A 24614-nucleotide genomic window follows, 5' to 3' on the forward strand; every position below is an offset into this window, starting at 1 on the left:
TGGAAGGACTCACTATACACAGATACCCCCCAACACACCCTCGCAGTTTGTCAATGTCCACCGGGGCACATATCGCCAAAAACTAATTTCATCAAATGCGAGTTACTGGTCACAATAAATTGAATGTAGATGGGAAGCAAATCTGACCGAAATGTAAGTCAAGTGATTTACCTGAACCTTGAATAATAGGGTTTTGTTTGCTTGTGCTCAGGAAAATCATTTGTAATTAATTTATCGCTTACATTTAGATTAAAAGTTATTTTTATCCGTCTGTAACTCAAGGGTTGTGTGCGACTCGTATTTAAAGATTTAAAAAACTACTACAGATAAAAAAAGTGACAAAAATAAACTTAGTAGATGCAATTTTTTATAAACCAGAGAACCCACATAGAAATTTGTTGTTTATAATTGAATTCAAAAGTTAAAGATAAACTAGAACTCTGGGCTACATAAGAACTAGTTGCAATTAAACCTTTATCACGGTTTCCTCAAAATTTTTAGAATTATTAGCGCTTAGTAGACCAATTATTTGTACCTTAATATTCAAGTTTTAAAATGTTTATAAAAATCAAATTAATTAAAATTTTGTTAAAAACAACTATTTGTATTCTATATTCTCACACCTTTTTAAAGCAAATAAGATTTTTTTATCTTAAAATTAAATTTTTGTTCCCATTATAAATTATTTAATTTGGTTTCCCTAGGCTTGGAAAACTATTGGATGATGTAAATCTGGCTATTTTACGTTTTTTTGATAAGTGTATCCTTTTAGTAATTTTTACATTTTTTCTATAACCATTTGTAAGCCTTGCGACGCAACCCAAAAGTGGAATACATCCGCAAATGTTTCCACTTCCAAGCATACATAATTAAATCAAATATAATATATACACGCCCACGCAGGTAGAAATGCTGGCTGCACATATGTTACGCATACGCAGCGTTGAACACTTAAAAATGCTGGTCACTGACGGTACGCAATTGCGTGGCTAAACCATAAATCACAATGCCTGCACCATGCCAACACCTGCCACCCAAACTGGGGCTTGAAACGGTTGGAAGTGGTGGAGCTTGGGTGTAGAATTCCGTCCGCAGGGGTTGTGGGTGGTGCCCTTAAGCAAATGCACTAATTTTCACCTTTGGCACGCATATTGATATATCAACAGAAAACTATCTGTGTAAGGACTCTGTTTGTTGTTGTTTGCCTTTGGTAGCGTCATTAGCATCAAAGTAAATTTACGTTTATAAATTAGCCCAAGGGCGAAACAAACTGAATGGCGGATATAATTCAGCTAAATCATAGTAGCAAAGGCAGACGTATGGACAAAGAGTGCAATGGAGACGGAGAATGCTGGCAGGGAATCCGGGGAAAGACCTGAATGTATGCAAAATACTTCGACGTAATATTTTCTCTCTAGCCTGCTGCACTATAAAAAAAATTCAAACAAGATTTTAATTTCAATAAATAATTGTTAAAGTATGCACTGAAATTTTATTTTAATAAAACATTGACTGTTGCCATTCAGATAAAAATTGTATGTTTGCTTTCAACGTAGAAATAGTTTACATATTTAAAGCTGCGCTTAGCTTACATATATCTGCACACATTAAAAAACGTTTAATACAACAGTTTTTAATTCATCCTTAAGTAAAAAATTCCAATCACTCATTTAGTAGGATTATTTAACCCCAACAATATCTTATTAATAATTAAAATCACGTTGGCCAATTATCAAGCAGTTTAATAATGAGAACTTGAGTGAAACGTTGCTAGGAAACGTGGCAGCTAAAAATAAACTGTCAATAAAGAAAGACCAAGATAGCATAAAACCATTTGTTTAATCAACTTATAAATAATTTATTATTAAATTTATCATATCGTATTTGCTGTTTATTAAAAGCAACTGCTTAACTTTTGTATATCTATTCGCGTCACCCTCTCATCAAGCAGCCGTGGCCGAGCGGTTAAGGCGTCTGACTAGAAATCAGATTCCCTCTGGGAGCGTAGGTTCGAATCCTACCGGCTGCGATCAGTTGATACATTTTTTTTATACAATTCGAAATTAATGACAATTTTATTAACAATTATGAAATTTAGTCAACTGGAATGCGCATATAGCATTTCTTTATAAATGCAATACAACCTTTGTGTTTTTTATTTCTAAAAGTGTAAAGATTTTTTTTGAGTATACTGTGCTAGCTTGTTGGCACAACTTATGCAAATTTCGACTCTTCGGCTTGGTCTTTGTCAAGCTAAGAAGTAGCATACCAGCGACTTGCTAGAGCACATAGTTTACATAAAATATATGGGAAAATTGCATGTTTCACTGCAATGAAAACAAATCGCAAAATTACCATAATCAAAGCATAAAAGGGATTTCTGTTTTGTTCTAAGTCCCTCGCACAGCATCTTCTTCTCAGCCTGTTGCCAGCTCTCTATTTCCGACCAACACAAAAGAACCGAACCTCTTTTCCTCTTTGGTACTTTCTTTTTGTTTTTTGAAAGTTGTCGACCAAGTTTGCTCAACGAAATATTTTAAAGTAATTGGCCTCGTTTGTTGGCTGCCCGGGATGCGCGTTGCGAGAGCAAATTGAATTTCGAAATAGATCTATTTGAGTTTGATAATTGGTGCGGGGCTCCCCTACGAATTGTTTTTGACAAGTTTTCTCTCGTACTTTATTGTGGTCCTTCGTCCTCACGCTCCGAAGAATAGAAGTGTAATTGAGACAAGACGCGAATGAAATGTGTCAGAAATGAAAGTCATATGGTAAAAATGCTTAAAAAATACAATAAAAAAACTATATATTCTTTGAGGCTGGAATATAAATAAAGAAACTTGAGATCTGTAGGGAAAAGGTTTAATCCTATCATTACCAAAAAAATTTTAAAAAACAGAATAAGCTATTATAATAAAATTTGTAAATACATAAAAACAATCAAATTTTAAATAGTTTATTTAATAAGAACTTTGATTGAGCGTTTGGTATTAAATATTAATTTGGTTGAGGGGGAGGAGCTTACAGAATTTAACCAATGAAAAGTTTGCCAAGGGGCGTGGCCAAAGTGTATTGGCAGATAGGCGAGGGCCAATAGGAAAAGATCCAATCAGATTGACCTTTTAGGGAGGAGCCGATGAGTTTTATCGGTATAGGGGGTGTAGCCATTATTAAAATTGCTAAGCAATTTAAAATACAAAATACTTAAATATTTCTAAAATTATTTTTTATTTATGATCCACAAAAAATCTTCACAAAAGATTATGTTAACTTAACTATTTTTGCTAGATTTTAAAAATCACCTGTTTCGATCGTCAACAAACCAAAAGTTTGGGGCTTATATTGGCAAGATATTTAAAAAAAAATTATATAAACAAAAAAGATACAGTATCAATTAACAAAAAAAATCAAAGCTAATGAAGACGCATTTATTTTGGATTTAAAATATCAAAATTTTTTTATTTAATCTAGCAAATATTTTACCAAAAAAAAAAACAATCTTTATCGTAAAGCTCCCAAAAAAGCTTTTGCTTCGCCAATTATTTTAAGAATGGTTCTTGACTTTGCTAAACTAGAACTTCCACAAAATTACAACTAACCTGAAAATTCAAAAATAAATTTAAATAAAATTTTCAGGGTTTTTTATTAATCCAAAAGCTAAACAATTTTTTGTGGCCCAGTATTTTCCAATTAGAAATTAACAAAATAAGGGTTATAATTTTTGTGTTTTTTTTTGTGTATTTCTTTTATAAAGTTACTAAAGTACAAAAATTTGCTGCTAAAAAATAAGTTTACAATTTTGTTGCTAATTTACACAAGACCTACATGAAATAAAAAGTGAAATAACTGGAAGACAACAATTGACGGATTGAGCACGCCGCACGCACATAGGTACAGTACACACTAAAAGACTATGGACGTAAGATGTGTACCAACTAGGAACACATTAACTAAACGAGACACAGGGGACGATACGATACACTAATTATTGAATCTAAACAATTATTGCTTTCCAGTTTTCAGATGGATGGAGGTGGGTATTGGGGTACAAATTCGATTGGGTTCTACGGGTGGAAAAGTTTCTCCTCAGCGCCTACCACGCCCACTTGGGGGAGACCTTGTCAAAGTTCCACTCATCGGGATGTCCCTCGTGGCCGCCGCCCTCCTCCACGGGACTCATTTGGGACCACCTGAAGGGACCGCTGCCAATCTTTCGCATGGCTATGGCCCTCATATCATTTCGCACTGGCCGCCGTTCCGTAATGAGTTCCATTTCCGCCAGACTGTCGGCATCCTCGATGCTCACGCTTAGTCGTTCATCACCCATGGAGGCAGCGGGGGGCAGACCATTTTGGCCCTCATCCTCCACCGCCCTTGGCTGGACATGTTGAATGCGCAGGAAGATGGGTCCGGCGATGGCATGGAAATCACTTTTTCCCAAACGAGCATTGTAGGAGAACAACTTCAGATCTATGTTGCCATAGGCAATAGACTCCTGGCTGCCCAGCAGATCTCCACGGAAGCCATGGGTCCTCAGATACTTGTCCACCGCATTAAGGTTCGTCAACTCCTCCTCATCGGCCGCCGACAGCTGTTGATCCTCGCTGTAGTTCACGCCACTGACCTCCAGGACATTCTTGTGATACGGCACTCCGTTGGCCAGCCAGGATGAGTTGCCGGACACCAGAAATCCCTGAGTCACATCCTTCTTGGTTAGATTTCCCGGCAGCTGCTCGGCAATCCACACCATGTCCTTCAGCTGATCGTGACGTTGTTGAATGGCTGTCCTATCCTTCTCGTTTAGGATCACCGGGGCATCATCGTGCTTATCATCGCCTTCCAGAACGTTATACAGATTGTCCTGGGAGTTTAGCTTGTTCAGGTCGACAGTGATCCATTGCTTGGCTCCGGTGATTGGATGCCTGGCCATTGCACTGGCCCAAGTCTGACGACTCTGCGCAATCCGATTGGCGGCCATGACACGAGCCACCAAAGGCACCATCTTCTTGGGGTCCACCGACTTCCACAGCGCTAGGTTCTCATTCTTTATGCCCACACCTCCCACGATTGCATGAAGGTGGCGGCCCTTAATCATGTAGAAATCATCAGTGGATCCTAGAATACCGGGATAGCCAGTAAAGGTGATATCCACACCGGGCACGGTGTTGCTCCTTAGCTTTGGCGAGAAGTGGTAGTGGAATTTGTAGCGCTTCTGGATCCTCAACATGGAAGAGTAACTACCTGCCGTACTGTGACCGAAAAGCAGCATAAGTGTCTGTGGCGACTCCTCTTGCTGGACAATCTTTGTCAGCATGGAGGCACTCGGCAAGAAGAAGTTCTTCGGCTGATCGGTTCCGGATTCCTCAGAACCCGCCGTATTGTTGGGCAGCACATAGTTCTCGTAGTAGATCTTCAGATCCTGGATATCGGCAGCGGCATTCATCAGAAGGAAATCGGAAAATGGTATCTCCTCCTCCAGTTCGGACCGTGCTCGCGATGCTCCACGTTTGTAGCCCGTTTCCAGACCCTCCAACTGGGTGATGAACAAGTGCAACTGATGCCAATAGTGATCATTTTCAGCCTTGTCGGTCTGCCTTTTCAAGCGATTGTAGTTGGTGGTCAAGAGATCCCTCAGCCAACCGCAGAACTTCTGGGTGCTCTCATCCCGCTCGCAGGAAGAAGAAATGGTACTACAAAAATAGGACAATTTGTAAAAATCTTTGATGTTCAAAATTATAAAAAGGGGCAACCTTACTTGGACCACTGATTGTAGATGTTTTTCCAAGTCAGCGAGCCCTCTAGCATTCCAGCTGCATAGGCCTGCACCCAATCCGGATAGGTTCGTTGCGTCTCCACCTCGATTTGAGCCCATCTATTAAATATTATTAGAAAAAATATTAGAACCTGGGGCTGTTTAAAGCTTACAAAAAATAAAAAAAAGTAAAATTCAATACAGAAATTTCTAGTTTTTTGAAACCATCTTTATAGGTGTCTGAAAGTATGCAATAATATGTTTCTAATGTTCAAGCCTATTGAATTTAATTCGAATCGGATTTTGTTGCATACTTTTAGACACCGTTTAAATTGTTTCAAAACCTTTTCGATTTCTTAGATAAATGTTTTTTTTATTTAATAACACTTACCCATTTTCATAAACTGAATTCTTGTAGCAAATCCTTCCGACTCCCGTGGGAATGTTGACCAGATCGTTCTGCTGCTTCCAGTTTTCAATCTGGAAGCCGACCTGTTTGGTCCACAGAGCGGTGGCACAATAGGTGCCATCGTACTCCGGCCGCTCCATATACCCAATAAAGAAGGCTCCGATGACCAACAGACCAGCTCCGATAAGGATGTAGGTCCCTATCCGCGTTTTTTGCCACGATGCACCAACGACTTTCAACATTGTGCCGGCCGTTGTGAAGTTGCTGCGATTCGAAGAAGAAAATTGCCTCCAAAAACGATCCAAGAAACAGTATTCCAAAGTTCAGACTCCCCTTTTAACAAATTTAGCCCGAATAATTGTGATCGGCGCGAGCTGCGTAGGAGTGTCCAAGACGGTGGGCAATCAGGTGGCCAGTGTGCAGGTGGTTTTGTGGATGGATGTGGATGGTGATGGTGCAGGAGGAGGTGCTAGTCTTGGTGGCCACGCTGTTGAGCGCTTTGGCCGAGTGGTTCATGGGTGGTGCGCTGCTTTCAAGCAGAGTTTCCAACGGTTTCCAGGTTTTATATTGTTGATTAACTATTGACTTTAATTGATGTTTCGGTAGTGGCCGCGGGTTTGTGGAGCTTGGCTATGTCTTTTGAGGTTCAAGTTGTATCCCTGTAACGTGAAATTATCAAATTGATTATTTATAAAGCACGCAAGGCAAGATCATCATCATCAACAGATATGACGTATTGATGGAACATTTATTTATTAATGCCAAGCTTTTAATACCGATTAAATTTTCTAAATATTTACTCAACAACTAACAATAATAAACAATTTCCATGATTTGTGTTCCTATTGCCTTTCTTACTGAATGCTCATTAAGTATAATAATCTCTACCGGAATCTTCCAACAGTATGCCCTTGAACCATTTTCAATATTTACACACTCTCCCTGAAGATCGCATAACCCAAATGTTTATCTCACACTTTCGCTACTTTTCGCAAAGGAATTTCCTTTTTGGCCATCCCAAGAGAGGTAAACAAACTTAAGCATTTGTAAAACTAATAAATTAATTTTATGGCTCGAATAGTACTCGAGTGGCTGAAATTGCTTTATGTCCAAAGAGCAGCTGGGGAAATGGTAAGATTGTGCTAAAAAAGATAAGCAGGTGTTCACCTGCTCTGCAGATTTCGAACAAAAATCTACATAATTAAATAATCCTCAAGATCGTAATCGAATAGAAGGTAGAGATAGCGGAAAAGTTTCAATCAGTGTATTTAGCTTGTCTTGAGGTTTGTCATTAGTTAATTAATAAACATTATTATGATTACAAAAACCAAATTGCTTCACATCTATAAATATAACCATTTCAAAGCCAATGCCAGCCAATTAAAATATTTTACAATCTCTAATGTAAATTAAAAATTCCATTCGGAAGCTAAATAAAACCTTTACTAGTCGGTGGTAAACAATATTGTTGTGTACGTTTGGCACGTGGGGAAAAATGTTCTTACAATATCAAATGTTTCGAAAAATTGTGTTTGCTTTGCAAATTTTTGAACAAATCTGAATGGTATTAACATCAATCAGTCAGCAGACTAATACAATTAAACATTTATATTGATGGGAATTTCTAGATTTTTTTCTTCAATTGTATCCAATAATTCTATAAGCCAACGAAATTAGATTGAAATTTAACATGAATTTATTTGTATTTACATACAAAAATTAATTGCTTAAGCAGATGTACATCTGAGCAACACTTTTAATTCTTTTGTTTAGAGTCTTACCTTTTGTTTCCCGGGTCCAGGAAGCTGCAATGTCACAAGTCAACCCATTTGAAGAACTGCAAGAAAAATAATTATATTTTTTGGTTAGTTTGGAGTTTGAATTTTTCATGATTAAAAGGAGTCTCTTCAAGAGTTTTTCAGACATTCGATCAACGTTTCTTTGTTTGCTTTGCCAATTGGTGGCACGACTCGTGATTTGTCTGAATTCTGCCGACATCCACAGATGAGTACGGAGTGTCTTTGTTTACTTTGGCTTCGATTGAACAACGCTGAGCAGGCGCACGCGCTTATTATTGTTGGCTTATTTGTCATAAAATGTTGATCATGGCAATTACTGTATATACGATATGATATATGATCGATAATTGGCTGGTGGTCTTTGTTAAAATAGTATTCGCTCGTAATTGAGTTCCTAGAAATCTGGGGGTTCACATCGACCTATCAATCAATAACTATTTCCATATTTTTTTAATCTTATCCCTTATAATTTATAGTACTATAAGTGGCCGTTGGCACATCCCTTAATCGTCTCAATTACGCTTAATAATCTTAAGGCCTGGAATTTTTTTTATGACAAAGCACATAATTGATATGACATACAATGGGACTTTAATGAAGTCTGGAAGTTTATGACATTGAGTCGTTAAAAAAATTAATATGTACAAAATGTGGTCCACAAAAACTGTTCCTTTTCCAAGTATTGCTATCGTAAATTTTCCAAAGTTGGGTCATTTAACTGGAATACCAGTTTGATAACCCGTCAACTAAACTGTTTTTATAAAACCATTTTAATTACTTGGTCACTGTATATATTTTGCAATGCAAATTAAAATTATTTTTGTGCACAATGTTAATATCACTTTTTAAGTGAAACCGTTTAACTTCCAAGAAAACAAAAAATCTTAACGTTAATTACCTGTTTAGAAAGCTTTAAGTGAAGTAACGATTTTATATCTGTGACTGATCAATGGGCGTTAGCTATAATCAATGATTTCAAGGCCCAATGTAAACAATAGATTTGCAATAAACCTGAATAAAAGGAAAAGGAGAAACGGAAATTCTTTCATTTCACTCATTTCAATTTCACTTCGCTGTGAAAATAAACAGCAATCAAGCTAAAGTGAAAAGAGTCAGCCCCAGCACATCAATCGAAGGCATCAACAAAATAAGTTTATATTTTTAAACATATTAAAGGTAATCCATAACAGAACTTAATTGACTTGCCCTCATGGAAGGCCACAATCCTCAACAAGGCTGTCGATATATATACATAGTATATAGTAAGCCAACTGACATGTTAAGAGTAAACTTCTACTGACGTAGGAAAATAGCACCATGGCAAAAAAGCTAAAAACAAACGTAGGATCTAAAATAGCTCGAGGAGCGTTAAGCTTCGGAAAAGTTTTGAGATTCCACTGACGTCTTTAAAGCTCATTTAACTCACTTAACTCGATTAACGCTATTATAATTATCACAGTACAAACACAGTTGTTTTGTTTTTAGATACAAATGTATCCACATATGCGCTACTAGGCTAGATAGTGACAATGTTTTCATAGCCCTGACAAAATTATTATATGCGCTTACAACCGTTTGTCAGTTGGTCAATCAAAACTTAGTCAGGGGTAAATAATTTACACATGCCACCCCGAATCGGGATTTACTTTTGCTGTCGCCAAGTGAAAAATATTGATAAGATTGCCAGCATATTTATTAGTTCAATATTTAGATATGTATGTCTAGCTTTTGGCATATTAAGGACGTAAGTTCAATCAACGGAATTGCGTATAGTTCAGTCCGATAAGATAAATCATAATCAAGCAGCAGCGAATTTTTCCACATTGTAAGGGAAAGAAAGATCGTTTTATTTGTACGTTTTTACACTTTCCACATGAATATTGGGAATTTATGAACTAGATAAACACAAAAACAAAAAAAAACCAAGTGCTTCTTAAGTTACTTTTTTTTTTTCAAAAAATGTTTTCATAATTAAAATCTATCTAAATGTAAGCAACAAAGTACTTGATTAATATTGATTTTCCAGTGCTAATGGAATTTTTTGATAGCTGGCCATAATTTTCTATTGTTCATACATCTCAAATACAAAACCTATGTAAACACTTGGGTACAAACCCACATACTTGGAAATACATTTTTTTCTGTCTACAATATATAATTCCACAACAAATTCATAATATTTCTTAGAATTCCGAAAGCCACATGTGGCATTAAGTAGTAGAACGGGGGCTCGATATCTAAACGTGCCATGTTAAGGAAATAAATGCTTTTGGGAGCAGATTGGTAACTAAGTTTATTCACTCGCCCCGATTGTGGGAATCGCTCAATGAATGCCCACGATCCGTCAACGATGCATAAGTTTCTCATGGCTTTCGATTTAGGTGAAGCGAAAAAAAACTGCTAACTTAGCCGCTGCCACGCGTCGCTATCCAGTTGACAACGCCGCCGATTTGATAAGCCCCATATCCGAGTCAAAGTCTGGAGTGAGTGCCGTGTAAACTGATGCCTGGGCAACTAAGTTGGTAGTCAGCAAAGCAAATGCGCCTGTTTTGTAATGCCAGACAGCGGCGCACTGCGGATGGCATGCACTGATAGGAAAGACTGTACTTTAATTTATGAAATAAATTCCTTAACTACATCTAAAATTATTCCTAGATTGTCAGTTTTGTAACCAGATTACAAGCCCTTCAGATTTAATTGTTTTTATGTTTGAGTACCAGAGTTCTTAGCTGTAATTACTATAAAAGCAACCTATTGTAGTCTCTTAACAATATTTTTTGTATGCATACGTTTTCTATTACTTTACTTCTTATAACAACTCATTCAATCATTATGGCAGAATAGTCATTAAGCAATCCCTATAACAAAAAACTAAAAATTAGCTGTAAAGCAGTCTACTATTAATCAAACGGAATTTATATTTTGTAAGTCCCTTTGGACCTATTCATATGTTTATTTATATGTTTTTAATCATATTTTAACGTTACAAAGTTGTATTAAACTAAAAATCGATTATATCGTAGACATTTCCCCACTCTCTAAGTATTTTTCGCAGTGCAGATACCATATCTTTTGTGGGGACTGCACATTTTCGGAATGGATCCCTTGTGCAGTGTTTAGACTACTGACAGGCAGACAGACAAAACACCAAAGCGCCGCATAGCGACGTCTGAGACTAAGGGTTCCATAGTTCCAGACAGAATTTCTATGGTCCGCACGTGGACGGGACAGGTTACTTAGCTTGAGCAGGGGGAATTTACTGGGGCGGTTGAACGTGATGAACAGCTTTAAAGATCCAAAGGCGTGAGTTCACTCATCTCAGCTGATTCGTTCCAACACGCTCCAATCGAATGATAATCGAGATGCCAGCGACTCATCCAGCTGATTGCAACTGAGTTGTGAACGATACATTCAGTCTGCTGATTTAATCAGATTAAATATGGCAACAAATGTATATATATTTGATTAGCTATTGGCTGGTGCGGAAAATTCTTAATTAATATATGCTAATAGGCAGATAATAAAATCGGCATAGAATAGAATGTTCATAATTTGCGATCACTTTGATTTCGTGAATAATCCGCATATTAAAAGCGAATTCATTGTCTCCTGTGAATTTGTTTTAGTTTGCGTACCCGGGGCAACGATTTATCGAATCAATGATATAAGCAAATGATATAACTTCCTGTGGTCATAATGGCCTTTCAAAAGGTTTGACTTTACATAAGATCCTCATTATTAGGCTGTATACTTTTGTAAATATTTCAGAGTTTGTTTAGTTTAACTTTTTAAAGTGATTTATTTACAAAAGGTTTGTTTTATTCCTCTTTATGCATTTTCCTTGTATGATTACTCTTCCTGAATTTTGGATTTCGTATTTCATTGCGTAGTTTTGTTTCATTGTTTAAATGGCTATGGCACAGAAAACAAACGAATTATAATATAATTCTGAAGAGTTCTCAAATACTTATCAGATCACTAATCGGATGCAACAGGAACCGGTTATTTTTCAGGAATCCCACTGTTGGTAAGTTCGTTTACCTCTTTTGACAAGTCACTTACCAAAAATCTATGTTGCTTTTATATAAACTGCAATTATCTGGAAATTTGTGGGGACTGCGACTTAATTTATATTTTAAAATTGTTTGTATGCCCAGTAAACCGGAAAAATCTGCACTGAATAAGTATCTTAAAGATTCAGCGGAATCTCCTTTACGTCAATCTCTTAGACCGATCGCCCTGTATCTATTCGGATCGTGCGAATGCCTTGACGTTGCCACCGAAACTGGCAGTGCTTTTTCGACACTCGGCTTTTCGTCTTTCGGGTCTCGGGTTTTTCTAGCCACTTGACGAAGGCGGGAAAATCGTGCGAAATTTTCATACCCGCTAACGGAAATGATCACGGGTATGTGGTTTTTTGTGCAGTTTGGCATTTCTTATCTAATTGCTGAAATTATCTTGATATTCATAAATAAATATATTAGTAACATCTCGTTACACTCCTATATTTTGAGATATGACACTACTTGATTTCCACCTAGTGTGCTAATAAAAGTCTTAAAAACAAATGGGTAATTACCAACCACCAAGTGTGTGATTTTAAAGATTTTTTTGACGTCTTTAGGTGTTTTTAACATATGGAAAATTAACGGTACTGCTGCGAGATTCTACAAAATGTATTTTGCATAATCGATTTTTGAGAACTCTTTAAAAAATGAGTATTTTATAGTTGGGAAAATATGCTCTAGCATCAAGCCTTGGCTTTTTCCGATCAAAAGTTCTAATGAACTTGGCCGCCATTGTAGAGGATGGGGTTCGGTTGGGTTCTCTTCGGTTTGACAGGTGTTATATGCACTTTCTGACCGGCTATGCAGTTATCTTCGCCGAAGAACCGCGATCGGAGGTCAGAGAACGTGAGGTTCTGGGTTAATTCAGCAAGGTTTCTTGGTCAGATTTATTTATGGCCTTTACGGCTGATTTATTTGCGCATTATGCACTTGTTCATGCTAACTGCTAACTGACAGGCAATCGAGTTTCCGCTTGGCTACAATTTTACAATTGAAATTGACATTTAATTGAGCCGCATTTTAGTGCGCAATTGAAAATGGTTTTCCCATGAAAATTGTTGTTCACTTTGTTTTCTCTCTTTTTTTCTGTCTCCCAACGCTTTCTAGTGCATTTCACTTTCTTTGCTCATCAAATTGATAAGAGTCTGTTTTTGGGGTCAATCAAAAATTCTGGGGGGCTTGCTCTCAATTGAAATGAATTGAAATGGCGACAAGTTTGCTTGAACATGAAACACAGAGGCATACACATAACTAGAGGGTAAATCGAATGGCGGCGGATAACCTTGATTAATCTCTATCTCTCTGTCTTTTCCTTACTCATTTTATTGACAATTGTCGGTCAATATAAGACAAAGCTCTTAGTGATCGCTATGACAGAAATAATGGGAGATTCTGAAGACTCTTAAAGAGCCTGCTTTTATCATCCCTTTATTCAAACTGATTCATCTTTCTGCTTTCCTGTTCTTCTTTTTCTTCTTGTAGTGTCTGCATTCCATGTTGTGCATGAGCACAGTGAAACTTTTATAACTAGAAATTTTCTAAGGCAAAGTTTACATTTTAATTTTTAAAGTGATGAACTACTTTTTTTAATGATTAAAACCAAATATTTTGCAAACGTGATTCAATTAGAATTGTTGGTTATTTATTACAAAATATTTTCTAAAGAATGTATAAAAATAAGTTAATAACTTTCAAAAAAATATTCCCTAATAGAAATCAAATAAATCCCTGGGGGTTATTCAAAGAATAATTTCCATGTCCCAAATTTTTCACATGCCGTAAGACAGTTTGAGTTAGTAAATCTTTACTGTATGCCAAGCCAGTAAGGACAAGAACCTCAAGGATTTTGACCTTATTTGTCTGGGGCTGTGGGAATATGAGAATGTGAGCTTGGTAACTTCGCGGAAAGACCTGCCCCTCTTGTTGTTTTAATAGTTTTTATTGCCTTTATTTGTTTGCTCAAGACGAAGAGACTTCGAAGAATATTCTTTGAAACAAGTCGCGCATGCCCAGTGGAACAGAGACAAAAACTTGTTGCTAGGCACACAAAAATCTCCCCTCTCCATTGCGAGCGATTTTTAAGGTAATTTGAGAAGTTTATTGCGGAGCTTGTATTCTAGGCCATTGGCTTTTGAGGTTGAACTCTTACTTTTGTTCAAGCAAACAAAAAAGTACTTGTCCGCAAGGTTTCCATATTTGTATTGGTTTAATTTTCAATGAACTTCTTTTAAATTTTGCTTAGTGGCCAAACCGAACTGCTCAGGGGTAGAGCTTGAACTAAACTGCCACAGATTTTGATATTTTTGGATTGCCCACATCTCGTCTCGTGCAAAAAGTGTTATCTTCTGGAGATAAAGTTGAAGTTTCAGCGGAAAAGACACTAAAACAATCGTACAATCTACGTAAATACGTCAAGTACGATGTATTTTTGGACGCCCTGTGTCTTACTTTTCATATGACATGTTTATTTGGCAAACTTCTACTAGAACTTCGGTAAATAGATCGCGTGGAGTACTGTTTACCGGGTCTTCACCCATGTCAACAATCTCCTCGACACTCATGTGATCTCCTACGGTTCCGCATGTACAGATACCAAAATTATAAATTGTACAAGTTGTTATTTAACTGGTGACTCAGCTTCAGGATAAAGTCCAGCCAATAACCGATAGCGAAGTCATTCGCAGAACTTAATCAGAGGGTCTGAAGAAACGACATGTGCTATATATGCCTCACCATGGTGATTTCCCCTATGAACTTAGATAAGAGTACAGGAAACATCAAAATTGTTTCGCGTATGACTTTTTACGTATAAATCTGTTTTTTGGTCACTTTATTAAAATTCACTTTAAGAAAGGCCATGAATGCCGATAAGAGTGAAGCAAAATTAAAAATATTAAAATCGTTTAGGAAACTAAGAGGAAATATACCAAACTAACCAAACTAAAAATCGTTTTTTCATAAAAAAACATTCAAAGTTTTACATATTTTTCGACAACAAGCATTAAAAATAGGACATATAGTTCGAATTTGACTACTTTATTACGCTATTCATTTTAATTTTAGAAGGCAGAGAGGTTTGAATATAAAACATTTAATTTTAGAAAACAAGAAACATGAAAAATATAGAATATTTACCCACATATGCAGCTGTTAAATATATTTCTAATGTCTCACAGAAGCTCTCCTTAATATATGATCACCATAAAATAAAGTTATAAAGTCAACAAGTTCATACTATGGTTCAATTTAAATAGCAACCACTCCGTTAAAATGGAAAACCTCTGAAAGAACACCTCTGGTGGTTAAATAGAAGTCACTCAAAGGACAGCCACCCCTATTGCGTATCATCTTTCGATCCCCGGACCCCAGACAATCCTCACACGTCTCCCTACACGTTGATTGAAAAAAAAAACCAGACAATCGCAATATGTTGACCCTATTTTGGTCGGTAAACAGATATTGCGACGCGTTCCTGATTTTCGCCATGGCATTTCGAGGTCAATAGTGATACAATGGAACTGTTTCCACTAACAGTTAACACTTAACACCCGAGTTCAACACTCTTCTACCGATTCGGGTTCGGAATGAGATCGAGAGCGAGGACAACTCACCGGAAAATTGAAATGGCTGAGTGACTCAGGCAAATTCCACGCTGACAAATGAGAGAAATTCGCTGGGGTATTGAGATGATTGGGGGGCACTTTTTGTTGGATCGCTGCTAAATTCAGCCACTGCAAAATTTGCTTTAACACGATATTGCTATATAGTCACACAACGATTTCGTGTTAATTATCCATGAAGGGCTACATTGGAAACGCACTGGGTAAGGTGTATATAACTTTTTCCGGATTTCACTCTCTATTCTAGTTGTTTATTAGTGGGTGATGAACACTAAACGCACGTTTATTTCGATTAAAACAGTTGTGTCACTTCAGATCATTGAAATTTTTGGTATTGTTGCCATGCGGATTGTTTGAAATATCAGCGGCAAGTAACTAATTATATAGCGTGGTCGAATATATGTAATACGCTGCTCGAGTGTTTTAATGGGAGAGTTTTGTAGAACGCGAGAACGTGGCGTTTATTTTATTTTCTTAGTTATTTTAACTGAGCGCCGACCGATACTCTTTATTTTTTGTTTATAGTACGTATTTTAGCGTCGGCAATTGCACATCCAAGTGAAATTAAAAGATAACAACAAAGTAAAAAATCGAGTTGGACTCGCAACACAGATCACAAGGAATTAACACGATTTTCCTTCCGTTTCGACGATGCGCAGCGGAGAGACTGATATTGTGGGCCTGCGACCAAAGAGTTATACGATCGCCGTACTCCGTGGGTTTTTCACTCGACTCGAGAGAAGAGGGCGGTTATTGGCTCGGTCTGTCCACAGAAAGTACGAGACAAACCACTCAACAACACTAGGCTACAAAATCAGTAGGCTACAAAATCAGTTAAAATGTTTGATTTACAAAATGTAATGAAGTTGATGTATCAATGTTTGCATTTAATTTTTAACAAACGCTCAAAAAAGAGTGTCCTCTTTTTTCTTAATGCATCAAAATCATATTTATGTTGATCGCAAACCAATATTTTTCATAGAAATCTATATATTACATATTTTAGCACATAAACGTTTTGATGGTTGTAATAATAAAAATCATTGCATGATATTTGTTGCAATTGTTAGTAAATGACGTTTAGTATCCGTAAGTGTCATTTTATTGGTAAATAGCTTGAGGAAATTTGAATCTAATAGACATGAATTAACATTATTTATTGAATACAACTATTTCTTATCAGAAAACTGTTCTCCATTTCCTTGTAGCTCAGTGTTTAAGGCATTTTTTTCACTCAAATTTGAGCCGGTGAGTGAAAAATAATAATCTCACCTTGGCTCTCAAATTCTCTTCCCTGATTTTTTCATTTCGATCTTTCCCACTTGGCAACGGTATTCTCTTTCGCACTTTGCGAATTGATTTCATGTGCATATGTAAATTAAACGGTTATTCGTGACGTCTTTCGGTGATACCGCTATCGGTTTTTGCATGGAACTCCGCCCCTCAAATCGTAACTCCCAACCAAACGGGCAAACAAAACGTGCGGCGATAAGACTTTAGTGATATGGCGGAAATGCTTTCAGCTTGATTAATTTGGGTACCTTAAAAATTCTACAGGCGTGCAAATTAGCACAAAGTCGTGGGTAAATAGTAGTAGTATGGTAGTAAAAGTACAGTTTGAATTTCATATCGCGGGCTTACCTGAACAAACAATCGCATTCCTTCAGGTGAGATGAGTAATGCGCAACCGAAATAATACCTAAGGGGAAGGCGTTTTGACAAAATGAGCGTATGACAGGAATGAAAAACAAAATAAAGAAGAAAGGACCTTAAAGCTATTAAATTATTATTTATCGGTCGAGGCCAGGCGTTTTCTCAATATGCTAATAACCAACGTTCTTTGGTTTTTTTTTAATCATCAGCAACCCAGATTCCCAAAAATTATTTAAACATTCCAAAAGGTGCGTTGTTTTTTAGAACCTTTCTGAGCCTTGACTTGTATAAGAACTTTGCCACTTGTTTGGCAGCTGGTTCCATAGTGTAGCGGTTATCACGTCTGCTTTACACGCAGAAGGTCTCCGGTTCGATCCCGGATGGAACCAGGAGGAAATCAAGTTTTTTATTTTTTTTGTTGTTTTATTTAAGCAAAAATATTTTTTTTAATGCTTTAAACTATTTTGGATGTTTAAAAACTCTTAATAAGTGAAGGGCAGTCTAAAACGATTTAAATGCTTTTTTAGAGTAATTAAACAAAAAAGATGTTAGTGTTACAAAAGGTATAAAATTCTTTCGAAATTTTCTCTTTCACCATTTTTCAAAAACAATGTTTATAACACACCTAAGTTAAAACATTATTTATAAATTACTAAGAAGCTGTTCATAATTGAAATTAGTGTGACGCACGTTTGAATCGCTTTTATGTTATCTGCTACACAAAAACGTATTTAACAATTCAAAAAATAATTTTTTAATACATTTTTATTGATTAAATAAAAAAAAAGCTTTTATCCACCTGGTTCCATCCGGGATCGAACCGGAGACCTTCTGCGTGTAAAGCAGACGTGATAACCGCTACACTATGGAACCAGTTGTGTCGGGGCCGCCAAATTTCAATTTTGTCCAGCACATGGATGAAAAAACATAGCCTACTTTGCAGCTGTCCAAAAAATACCAAAGAAAATAAATGGGATGGAATAAAAAAAAGCACCCTTAATCGGGAGATTTCCATTTAATTTTAAGCCAAAGATCCAAATATATCAAATCGTTTCTATATATTTTCTTGAAATAATAGAAAAAGTCAAAAGTTTCTGTGAGTATCATACTTTTATTTTAAAAGCAAAGAGCACATCAATAATACCTTGTGTTTTGTGCCTATTCGAGTAAAATCTTGTTGCTACTTAGTTATAAGTTTTATAAAATAGGTATAAGTTAAAATTTAAAATTAAAAACACAGTTGTAAATGTATTGCACCGTTGTTCAACCTAAAAAGTATGTCCTAAACAATAAATCAACAAAAAATAAAAATTAACAAAGATGAAATTCGCTGAGCAAATAAAAGATTAGCTGTAGAAAATGGGGCTAAGCAGGAGAAGAAACCAAAACTGGACGCGCAGATCGCTTAGGATGTGCAGCTGGACTGGCAGTCGAATGCCCTGCCCAAAACTCGATTCAGTATCGCCGTGCGGTTGTGGGTCTGGGAACCCCCGAAGTTCTTGGCCTGGCGGATTTGGAGCGCAGCGGATTGGACACTCCATCGGTGTTATAGCTTAGATAAACATGTGATAGATCCATGAATTCTGGTTCCTTACCACTCGTCTTGTGAGCCGAGATGTGTTTTCTCATATTGTTTCCCGTATAGGCAACACATTTCAGTTGCCACTCCCCGATGTCCTCGTTCCAGTGGGTATACTGATTAATCATCGACTGGTACTCCTTGGGTACATAGGAATTCAATACCAACTCGCATAAGGCTAGTTCTCTAGATAGGCTTCTGATATTCTCGTAGATGCCCTCCTTCTCCCGCTGGTGTTCCTGCTGCTGATCTGCCAGTTCCGATTTCACACCCATTAACATCTGCATTACCCTATGAATCTTTTTTGTAATGCCAGTACTTGCGTCCTGCAGCGTTGAATAACGCTCTTCAATGTCAATCCTTTCCGTGGCCTTTTGCTGAAGGGTTTGTTTGAGTGCCTCCTCGGATTTTTCATGTTTTTCCAGCTCTGCAATGGACTGCTCTAGTAACATTTCCTGGGTCTGAGCTTTTTCTAGGAGATTCTCTCCGCCCACGAGGATTTTTCCTTCCAAAGAGACCAGTTTGTTGCGAAGTGATTCCTGCTCCGTTTTAGCGTGCTCGATTTCCTTCTGATGTTCGTTCTTGCGCTGAGCCAGTTCCTCTTTCTCCGCATCGGTTTTCTCCCTCTTTTTCTTCGGTTTCTTCTCCACAGATTGGACTGTCGACGACTCCATTTCGATCTCCAGGGGAGTCTCCAGTTCGTCATCGGCAGTATCTTCCTCCTCTTCGGAGCTTGGCGCCTCCTCCTCCAAGCTGCTGCCCTCCTCCAATTGCTTTCGAAGACGAGCAATCTCCTCCTGAAAGTGACGGAGCAAGGCATCCTTGGGTTCCTCATTGATGTGCATGCGATTCTGGATATTCTTAGCACGACTAGCGTAGCGCAAGGTGGATATAGTTTCCATATAGTTGCTATCAGCTGGACTAATGGTGGCACACATCACGGTCTTGGAGTTGCCTCCCAAGGAATCTTGAAGAAGTCGGGTTAGTTTGGAGTTCCTGTAGGGGATGTGAGTACTCTTTCCATCCACCAAAGCACTGATGACATTTCCCAGCACCGAAAGCGAGAGATTGATCTTGGTGGCTTCCTTGAGTCTCTGTCCGCTAGCCTGGGTTTTGGACTGCCTTTCGGAGCCGGCAAGGTCCACCAGCTGTAGTTTACCCATCCTTACGTGCTGGGCACCTCCCTCGGCCAGTTCACTCCGCTCCACGGTTATGGAGAAAATGGCATGGGATCTCGAGCTCTCCTGATTCATTTTGGTGGCTCCCACTGCACGGTTCTTGTTTCCCAATCGCATAATATTCTCCAGATCATCGGCGTTGTGCACCACATAACCACTGAGATCCTTGACAAAGACCCCAATATCAGGTCTCTCCTTGACTTCCAGACTTTTGCCCACATCCTTTCCCAGCAGATCCCGCACCTCTTCGTTGTATATCTCCATGTAGCTGACACGCACCAGAAACTTTTGGTTTTCCTTGGCCTTTGCGATATGCCCAAAGATATGGGCAAAGGCGTTGGGAATGATGCCCTTTGTTTGCGGGGAATCGGGATTTCCGGACATGGTGTAGGTTTTCCCGGTGCCCGTTTGTCCATAGGCCAAAATGGTGCCATTATAGCCCTCCAGAACTTTATCCACAATGGGACGTGCGGTGTCCACATAGAGATCCATTTGATTGGAGCCGCCATCGAAAACGTTATCGAAATAGTATGTTTTTGGTGGTTCATTGGCCGTGGCATTCGGCTTCATCACCGTGATGGCCCGGTTGATTTTATCCACTGAAATCGCAGTTAGCGCTCCGGCAGACAACTCATTTTTATCCATGGGCCTTGTTCGCACCACCACACGCACATTCTCGATTTCGTCATCGAGTTGTTGGCCCGTTGTTCCAGCATTTCCCTCTTCCTGCGGCATTTTGATATAGATCCTGGCTCTCTCCGCTTTGTTTCTTATCCACGTAGAACAATTATCCACTTTTTGCGCTGACCGCACTTAGTGGAAATCGATATAAGGGGTTTTTCTTCGCATTTGTTTATGCGTTGCTAGGTTTTTTTTTTTAGCGAATGACGGGTAGTCAGCTGGTATCGATAAGGCGGAGGAGTGCGAAAATCGACAGCGACTAATCAGACGAGCGAGAGGGATGCCAGATCAGCGGAAAAAAGGTATTCATCGGTTGTACTTCCTAATCAGAAAATACCTAAGCATTAAATTATTTTATGACTGGAACATACTTTTTTGTCTTATCAAATAAATATTTAACAGTTTTTTTTTTGTAGATCAGTGCACTTGAAATAAACAACTTATTTATTTATTGTCTTAAAGTCTCATAAAATCATAACGCAAAACAAAATTAAATATACAATAAGTTTCACGTTGCCCCCAAAGATCTGCTAAGTTTTCTGTATTGGACAACTTGAATCGATATCAACAAGTAGTTGAAAAAAAAAATTTTGAGCCAACAGGTAGTTCTAGTTGGATAAGTATATCTTTGAAATTAAAATTATCTTTCAAGCCTTGTTTTTTTATATTCAAAACTAATATAGATGCAAGTAAAACCAAATAAACGTATGTATGACAGGGTAAAGATAAAAAATGCATAAACATAGATTAAAAATTAAATTAAATCTAAATTATAAAAAACTAAAAATAAATTAGTAGACAAAACGGTAAAAAATACCAACTATCGACGCAAAAGAGCGAGTGAAAAATGAGAGCGGGCGAGAAAACATCTGCCCACCACCTCCGCGATAAAGAGAGAGCTCCGAAGAAGAGGAAGACGTTGTGCCAGTGGAACTGAAAGATTCGATTGGCGATTGGCTGCCCGCAGAGTTTCCTTTACACGACCAGACGACGCAGAAATTAAAACTCCGGCCACCATGGCAGCGACATTGCGACGATTCCATGGCTTGAGATTGCTGAAATCCGCGCCAGCACTCAACCTGCAGCAGGTAAAAATCGTGAGCCACCGAAGCCAAATTTTCCCCCGACCCAGCAGCACCACTTCGCAGAAGTCGTGTCGTCAAATGGAGAAAAACCGCAAATAAATCGACTCCATCGGATGAAACACGAAGATGAAGAGTTAGAAATAAACATAAAGTGCCTATGGTTTGGGAGTCCCAATCTTATGGGTCGTCCACTGCAAAGATACGAACCGAACACCCCAATTATGTAACTCCGTGCAAAAAATCGTACTCTCCTTGGTCGACCGAGAGACTAAAATCGTATATTCTCTCCTTGCAGGCGAAGAACCTCTCCTCCGCCGGAAGTTGGGCAAGTGGCAACAAGAAGGTAAGTTTGCGAGTCAGGAATTCTAGATATTCCCCACTTGGCATTTCATAATACCCGACCGGACCTAACCTCAAAACGCGTTTGCTTCTCGGTGCCTGTGTGCGGGTGTACGTGTGTGTGCGAAACAGCTGATCGGAGCCGTGGGAGCGATTACCGGCGGAGTGGGAGCCCTCCTCTTCGCCCTGGAGCAATCCGTGCAGGCGTCCGGCGGTGAGGTGCACTCCCCCGCACAAAACTGGAACCACAAGGGCCTCTTCGACGCACTGGATCACCAGAGGTAAGGCATAGGCCCAGATATACTGCCAAATAGTCAGGAACTTAGGATTATAATGTATGGTAAACATTGGGAAAACTTTAGAAATTGTGTGCTTATCCCCAGAATATAGTTTTAGTTTAAATTATTCGGATATATTGATAGGCATAACAATTTTGTTTATCAGTTCAATAGTTTTCACAGTTAAAAAAAAATAATGTTTTAATACAGCTTGATTATCTTATCTTTAAAATCTGATAGCATTAGTAAATATAAATATAATGTATAAGTATAACTAGGGTCATAATTATAATTCGGAAAAGGTGTGCTGATCACCTTTATTTATGCATTTCTGCAACAATTCATTTAAAGTCAATTAGTTTGAAAGCCGTATTAAAAGGGTTGAAAAAATTATTTACTATTACTACAACTAAATATTGAAACAGTTAATTTCTAAGTGCCTTTAACGTAAGCCACAGCTAGAATAGAAAAATGGTATACCACATTGTTTGTTTTTTAATTTCATTATATTCATTCGCAAAGAGTTTCGTATGTATTTTACATCTAAAATTTCTAAATTTAAACCAATAAAATCCAAAAATATTTAAAAAAGATAAGGCCCTTCCCCAGCTAAGATCCCTTACAAAAGTAAACAAAATTCCTGTTCAATAGAACTAAAAGACTTTAAATAAATTTCTTATAGCGTTCGTCGTGGCTACGAGGTGTACAAGCAGGTGTGCTCTGCCTGCCACTCGATGCAATACATTGCCTACCGCAATCTGGTTGGTGTCAGCCACACCGAAGCCGAAGCCAAGGCTGAAGCCGAGCAGATCACTGTAAGTCCTTGAAAGAGTACCTCGATTATTATAGATTTTAATTGTATTGCATATCCCAAAACAGGTCAGGGACGGTCCGGATGACACCGGCAACTACTACAACCGTCCCGGCAAGCTGTCGGACTACTTCCCGTCGCCTTATCCCAACGAGGAGGCGGCCCGTGCTGCCAACAACGGTGCTTATCCGCCGGATCTGAGCTACATCGTCTCGGCGCGCAAGGGCGGAGAGGATTACATCTTCTCGCTGCTCACGGGCTACCACGATGCTCCTGCCGGAGTGGTGCTGCGCGAGGGCCAGTACTTCAACCCGTACTTCCCGGGCGGTGCCATTTCCATGGCCCAGGTGTTGTACAACGAGGTGGGTATTTTATTAAACCTATAAACAGCTTCATTCTTTCCTTACATTCTTGAATTTTGATTTCCATACCAAATTCTATTCTAGTCATGGTAGTGACATAAGAAGAAATTTCAAGTCGCGCTGAATTTATTTATGAATTTATAGATATTCCTCGTTACGAGCTCAAATTCCTTTCCGGATAAAAAATATTTGTGTCCATCCTAAATGTATGGGTCAATCGAAGTTTTGAAAGATTGTCTTTAATTAACAAAAGAATTTCTATAATCCTGACTAATTGTAGATAATTGTAAATTAGGATTTAAATTAAAAGAAGTCGTCTTAATTGCAATATATTAATGTATATATTCCATTTTTTAGGTCATTGAGTATGAGGACGGCACACCGCCGACACAGAGTCAGCTGGCCAAGGATGTGGCCACTTTCCTGAAGTGGACCTCCGAGCCGGAGCACGATGACCGCAAGCAGCTGCTGATCAAGGTGATCGGCATCCTCGGCTTCCTGACCGTCATCTCGTATTACATTAAGCGCCATAAGTGGTCATCGCTCAAGTCGCGAAAGATCGTGTTCGTGCCCAAGGAGAAGTAGAATGTTTGAATTTGATTTTGATGGTGTGAAGAATTGCAGTGTTATCGCGGCTTTATCGACTAATAAAGATAAATCAATTTTAAGCAAAACCAAACACACAAAAACAGCATCAGAAACTACCAAGTCAATGTTCTCTCCCCACGAAGAAATAAACACAAAATCTATAAAATTTGAGAGAACCAACAATATGATCCAAATAAAACTAGCTAAATCTATAACACCTTGGGTATGCCAATACCAAACGAAGAAAATCGGAGAATGAAATGGAATGAGAGGGGGATTAAAGCTAAAGAAACTACCAGATATAACATTGATTGTGTATAGCATGGATAATTCAATTATGTATTTAAAAAAATAAACAATTGACAAATAAATGGACATGATTATTAAGAAATCATTCCAGAGAGGCGGAAATGGGA

The 24614-nt window shown here is 38.2% G+C and overlaps 4 protein-coding genes and 3 non-coding genes across 8 annotated transcripts; 3 read left to right on the forward strand and 4 right to left on the reverse strand.

The window, feature by feature from the left end:
• The first annotated feature begins 1947 nt into the window (after positions 1–1947).
• Trnas-aga (transfer RNA serine (anticodon AGA)) lies at positions 1948–2029 on the forward strand. Its single transcript has one exon. It is a non-coding gene; the product is annotated as a tRNA-Ser (tRNA).
• Positions 2030–3709: 1680 nt separating this feature from the next.
• LOC128258563 (putative phospholipase B-like lamina ancestor) lies at positions 3710–6400 on the reverse strand. Its single transcript, XM_052990249.1, has 3 exons — positions 6141–6400; positions 5753–5869; positions 3710–5687 (listed from the first exon to the last, which is right to left on the reverse strand). The coding sequence occupies exons 1-3, from the start codon at positions 6398–6400 to the stop codon at positions 4091–4093; spliced, it is 1974 nt and encodes a 657-aa protein (XP_052846209.1). The 3' UTR covers positions 3710–4090.
• Positions 6401–6503: 103 nt separating this feature from the next.
• LOC128258570 (uncharacterized) lies at positions 6504–16317 on the reverse strand. 2 transcript variants are annotated; one of them, XM_052990260.1, is made up of 3 exons: positions 15636–16317; positions 7940–7995; positions 6504–6817 (listed from the first exon to the last, which is right to left on the reverse strand). In XM_052990260.1, the coding sequence occupies exon 3, from the start codon at positions 6672–6674 to the stop codon at positions 6504–6506; it is 171 nt and encodes a 56-aa protein (XP_052846220.1). In that variant the 5' UTR covers positions 6675–6817; positions 7940–7995; positions 15636–16317. The 2 variants fall into 2 exon arrangements, with proteins under 2 accessions (XP_052846220.1, XP_052846221.1); XM_052990261.1 differs by lacking the exon at positions 15636–16317 and adding an exon at positions 14174–14276.
• A 1296-nt stretch (positions 16318–17613) lies between these two features.
• Positions 17614–17686, forward strand: Trnav-uac (transfer RNA valine (anticodon UAC)). Its single transcript has one exon. It is a non-coding gene; the product is annotated as a tRNA-Val (tRNA).
• Positions 17687–18097: 411 nt separating this feature from the next.
• Trnav-uac (transfer RNA valine (anticodon UAC)) lies at positions 18098–18170 on the reverse strand. Its single transcript has one exon. It is a non-coding gene; the product is annotated as a tRNA-Val (tRNA).
• Positions 18171–18388: 218 nt separating this feature from the next.
• LOC128258362 (kinesin-like protein KIF3A) lies at positions 18389–20967 on the reverse strand. Its single transcript, XM_052989946.1, has one exon. It carries the CDS (start codon positions 20787–20789, stop codon positions 18753–18755), a length of 2037 nt encoding a protein of 678 aa, XP_052845906.1. The 5' UTR covers positions 20790–20967; the 3' UTR covers positions 18389–18752.
• A 661-nt stretch (positions 20968–21628) lies between these two features.
• LOC128258363 (cytochrome c1, heme protein, mitochondrial) lies at positions 21629–24573 on the forward strand. The gene is made up of 6 exons (XM_052989947.1): positions 21629–21823; positions 22116–22163; positions 22292–22440; positions 23120–23252; positions 23317–23610; positions 23968–24573. Exons 1-6 carry the CDS (start codon positions 21752–21754, stop codon positions 24193–24195), a joined length of 924 nt encoding a protein of 307 aa, XP_052845907.1. The 5' UTR covers positions 21629–21751; the 3' UTR covers positions 24196–24573.
• Positions 24574–24614: the final 41 nt, after the last annotated feature.

This window comes from Drosophila gunungcola (genome assembly GCF_025200985.1).
Source record: "Drosophila gunungcola strain Sukarami chromosome 3L unlocalized genomic scaffold, Dgunungcola_SK_2 000003F, whole genome shotgun sequence".
Classification (NCBI taxonomy): domain Eukaryota; kingdom Metazoa; phylum Arthropoda; class Insecta; order Diptera; family Drosophilidae; genus Drosophila; species Drosophila gunungcola.